The sequence below is a fragment of the Scomber scombrus genome, chromosome 17 (assembly GCF_963691925.1).
Source record: "Scomber scombrus chromosome 17, fScoSco1.1, whole genome shotgun sequence".
NCBI lineage: Eukaryota > Metazoa > Chordata > Actinopteri > Scombriformes > Scombridae > Scomber > Scomber scombrus.
Genome location: NC_084986.1, coordinates 2,137,373 through 2,142,515, shown reverse-complemented (window position 1 = coordinate 2,142,515; position 5,143 = coordinate 2,137,373). Strand labels below are relative to the sequence as shown.

Here is a 5,143-nt window from a genome sequence, read left to right as displayed (position 1 = left end):
TCTTCCCTCCATCAGACTGACTTCCTGTGGCTCGCCCTTCCTCCTGCACTCACATGATTTATCTGTTAACCCTCACACACTGTTCACAGTCTAATTTAACTCTTGTGTTAACATTTAGAAAGCAGGAAATACGAGGCTACGGTTTTTATTTCTGAGCTTAAATGGAAAACAATCTATTCTTTTTAATTAAAAATAGACTTCCTGTTTAATATAAAGTGCCACATTTTAATATATAGACATTTAACATTGTTTACTGTATTGTCAACTTAAAACTGCATTCTATCAAAAGGCCACCAGGGGGCGACCGTTTTGGTGTCAAAAGGACTTCCGTCTCTATACAAGTCAATGGAGAATTCACCAACTTCTCACTTGATTTCTAACCTCAGTAAACGTTTTCAAAATGTGTTTATGGTCTCAATCGCTAGTTTAAAGCCTTCTTCAATGCAGTATGATGTTCATTTGGGACATTTTGGCCTCCCTGATTTTATATGTGACGATAAAGCAGGGTATGCATTAGGGCGTGGCTACGTCGTGATTGACAGGTTGATTGGTTCACAGGTTCAGGAGGGCGCCTCATGCTCCTCCTGATGCCCATATAAGTAGAATCTGTGTTTTTATTTTTCCCAGCATGCACCTGGAATTTTCAAGATGGCGCTGCTCAGATCCGATACTATTGGCCTCCGAGCAGCAGTCCACAAACCAATGGGTGACGTCACGGATGTTACGTCCATTTCTTATATACAGTCTATGGTCTGAATATGAACAGTATGTGAGGGTTATAATATGAGCTGTGAGCTTTTAATCACTTCCTGTTTCTCCTCTTCCTTAAAGTGTTTCATTGACACTCGTTTACTCTTCTATAGTTCCTTTACTCTCCTCCTCCTCCTCCCCCCGTCCCCCGTCTCCTCACCCTGGCTCTCTTCTCGGCCTCCAGCCTCTGCATGATCATCATGGTGTCCACGTCCTCGTCGTCTTCCTCCTCCTCGTCTTCGTCGCTCTGCTTGGACTCCTGCAGGCGTTTCTGGAACTGCCACTCCAGCATCAGCTTCCTGAGCCGGTCGCTCTCCTCCGCCGTTCGCTCCGGCTTCGACTGGGAAGCAAAAAGTAACACATGTTAAACTGGTTGTACTGGTTTATACTTCATCTGTCAGCATTTAACTTTAATGCATGTGGGAGGAATCTTTATCTATTAAGTTCATTATCCTAAAACTGTTCAATAACTGATGTAAAATTAAAGAATCTGCTTTCATATCATCATCACGCATCATTTTTTTAAATTATTCACTGAATCGTTTAACCTATAAAATGTCACAAAATCATAAATATGCTCAAGATAACTTATTCAAATGTCTTATTTAGTCCCAAAACCACAAAGATATTACATTTAAAATGATATAAAACACAAAAAAGCTGAAAATAATGAAGCTGGTATCAGAAAATGTTCAATTTTTGCTTAAAGAGTGACACAAACTCTGTATTATATTATTATATTATTAATATTATAGTGTCTGTCTATGATTAAACTGTATATTCGTGAAAAAAAGATCATGATCTCAATGAGACTACCTATTTTCGTGATTAATCAATTAATAATTTAGCCTATAAAATCAGAGTCAACAATGAAATATGCAGAAAATAATCAAACTGGTCCAAGAAAATGTTAATTTCTTTTGCTTGAAAAGTGACACAAAAGCTCTTTTTATCTTATTATATTAATATTGTTTATTCTTGTATATCTTGTAAAGAAAAAGATCATGATCTCCAAGAGACTTTTGGTGAAGTGCTTAAAAGTTTTTAACAAATTAGACAAAATATGATCATTGGCTGCAAAAGAAAAGTCCAATAAGTGACAAATTAATTGAAAAATTAGTTTAAATACAAAAAAATCCTCCTGAAAAAACCAGAAGACCATTGATGACTGTTGCTGGAAAACTATTACAACTACAAACGACTAATTTCTTAAACTATTTAAAGGATTAAATGAATAAAAAATATATTTCTTCTCTCAGTTGAAGTTAATTAACTTGATTCAAAGGCACAAGATTAAAAATTACACAAAATATGATCATTAGATGCCAAAGAAAAGTCCAAAAAGTGACAAAAAATGCATTGAAATTTTTGTTTAAATACAAAAAAACCCAGTAAAATAATCTAAAAAAAAACACATTTATTTCAGATTAAATGAAAATTAAAAGCTGAGTAAACACTACATGGCTCTGGTTCTGGAACCAGCTGTAGTTTTAGATATAGCTCTAGTTTTAAACCCAGCTGTAGTTTTAGATATAGCTCTGGTTCTGGACCCGGCTCTGGTTCTGGACCCACCTGCAGGTCCTGGATCTCTTTGTCCAGCAGGTCAACGATGTGGAGCTGCTGCTGCTTCTCGGCCTTCTCTCTAGCGTCTCTCTTCCAGGGATCAGGAGACAGACTGTCGCTGGACGTCAGCTCCTCCTTACTGATGGTGATGTACTGAAGGTCTCTCCTCTCGATGGTTCTGGGCTGCTGCTGGGGGAGCAGCTCCCTGATCACCGTATCCATGCCGACTGGGGGTAACAACACAGGGGGGTTATTATCAGGGGTTAATACAGGGGGTAAACATTAAACCTTCCTTCCGTCTGTCTTTCCTCCCTCCCTCTTTCTTTCTTTCCTTCCTCTCTCTTTCCTCTCTTCCTTCCTTCTGTCCTTCCTCCCTCCCTCCTTCTCTCTTTCTTTTCTTCCCCTCTTCCTTCTGTCCTTCCTCCCTCCTTCTTTCCTTCCTCCCTTCCTTCTTTCCTTCCTCCCTTCCTTCTTTCCTCCCTCCCTCCTTCTCTCTTTCTTTCCTCCCCCTACCTTCATTCTTTCATCTGTCCTTCCTTCCTATTTTCCTTTCTCCCCCCCTCCCTCCTTCCTTGTTTCCATCGTCCTCCCTCCCTTCCTTTCCTACCTCCCTTCCTTCTTTCCTTTCTCCTCCCTCCTCGTTCCTTTCTTTCCCTCCTATCTTTCGTTCCTTCCTTCCCTCCTTCCTCCCACCTTTCCTTCATTCTTCCTCCCTTCCTTCCTTCCTTTCTTCCTTCCTCCCTCCCTTCTTTCCTTCCTCCTTTCTTTCCTTCTTCCTCCCTCCCTCCCTTCCGTCTTTCTCCCTTCCTTCCTTCCTCCCACCTTTCCTTCATTCTTCCTCCCTCCCACCTTTCCCTCATTCTTCCTCCCTCCCTTCCTCCCTCCCTCGACTCAGGACAACAGGAGGGTTAATATAAAAGGTTTTTTACCTGCAGGGTTGGAGGCAGGGGGGGGCACGGCCGAGCGAGGCAGGCTGGCCAGCTTCTCCGGTCGGGGGCGGGGGGGGCTGAGGCTGCTGCTGGGGCTGGTGCTGAGGCTGGGGGGGCATGTAGGGCTGCGGAGGGGCAACGGAGGCCAGAGGGGGCTGGTGGTGAGGGGGGGGCATGGAGCCGCCGTTGTTGTGAGGTTGGACGGGCATGACGGGGTTGGCCCGGATCTGACCCAGCTTCCTCTCCTGCTCCCTCCTCTTCCTCTCCCTGGGGGGGGGGAATCATCATCATCATCATCATCATCACCATCATCATCATCATCACTGTTACCTCGTTAACTCATTATTAAAGTGAAACAAACACATTTCTGAGGAGCTTAATGTGTCCTAAAACTCACGAAATTGGGAAATTTAGTCACAAAATAGCTCAACAGCGCCCCCCCTAGGAAATTAATTTAATTGAGCCCCTCGCTCCAGATTCATGTAGACTAATTAAATTTAGTACACGTATGTAAAATGTCAATATGCACAAAAAAGTCTCTGGGACCGCGACCCTAACTCAAACAGGAAGCCGGGTATTTTGATTTGAAATTTGCGATTTTGGCGCCATTGCAGCTTTTTTATTAAATCCATATTTTAGGGGTTATTATCTCACATTGCATTATGACTATTTATTCTATTTAAGCTTAATTTTCATTTCAAATTTAACTCTTTTAATTGATTTTATTTCACCATGTGTTGCTTTTATATTCTGTCTTGATGCATTTTATGTTTTGCTTTGAAATTACCTTGATGTTGAAATGTGTCATACTAATAAATTTGCCATTTATTAAGAAATTAAGAAGAAATTTAATGACTTTTAAGACCTTTTTAAAACCTCTTTAAGGAGAAAATAAAACCACTACTGAGACATAATATTAATAATGATGTAAAAGCAGGATGTTTCACTGTTGTTGTGGGTTGAAGCTCATTTTAAAGTCATTTATATCAGACTGTAACTAATGATTAGTTTCATTATAGTTCTTACTGCTGATTATTTTTTTACTATAATTAATAAGTTGATTGGTTGGTTTATGTAAAATAACCAGAAAATAATATTAATAATAATGATAAATAACTATATAAACAAATGTAATTACACTTAAATCTAATTTAATGCCTTTAATTCCAGATTTTTAACACATTTTTTAGACCTTAAATATCAAAAACTACATTTATGTAATTTAAAGACCTTTTTAATGATCTGCATAGATTTTGATTAAAGGAAAATATTGCAGATTATTCTTATTTATCAATCAATCAGCACATTTCTTTCTCAATTAACTGATTAATTTTAGTTTGTTTTATGTATAAAACTCAAGAAATTTTGAAATATTGTCTGTTATAATTTCTAAAAGCTCAAATTCAACAATCACAAATATACAGAAACTCAGAGTTATGAACGACAGAAGAGATTTAAATCATCATCATCAGCTGACTAATCTTTTCTTTACCTCTCCTCCTCCAGCCGAGCTTTCTCCTTCTCATACCAGCGCTGCTGCTCCTCTCGCTTCTTGCGGTCGGCGGCCTGCTGAGCGGCCAGCGGGGTGACGGAGGGAGGCGGGGGAAGTGGAAGCTCCACCTGGGGGTCGTAAGGGTCGTAGGCGTCCGGGTACGGAGCCGGAGGAGGAGGAGGAGGAGGAGGAAGGTCGGAGCGGGATGGAGGCTGAGACGGGTGAGGAGGAGGAGGAGCGGAGTGAGGAGCGTTGGGAGTCTTCCATCGACCCGGACCCGTCTTCTGAGTCTTGTTGGAGGACGAGGACGAAGCGGAGAAGTTTAGATGCTCCTGGCTGGAAGTAGACGACTCCAACGAGGAAGAGACCTGAGGCTGAGGAGCCCAAAGGTCCGGTCCTCCCATACCTG

The 5,143-nt window shown here is 41.0% G+C and overlaps 1 protein-coding gene across 1 annotated transcript in view; it reads right to left on the bottom strand.

Moving 5' to 3' along the window:
• Positions 1 to 955: 955 nt before the first annotated feature.
• afdna (afadin, adherens junction formation factor a) overlaps positions 956 to 5,143 on the bottom strand; it is a gene marked incomplete in the record, with an annotated part of 71,068 nt that continues 66,880 nt past the window's right edge. Inside the window, 4 exon segments of the mRNA XM_062437742.1 lie at positions 956 to 1,090; positions 2,323 to 2,540; positions 3,243 to 3,509; positions 4,735 to 5,140. Of these exon segments, the coding sequence (XP_062293726.1) occupies positions 2,450 to 2,540; positions 3,243 to 3,509; positions 4,735 to 5,140 (764 nt within the window).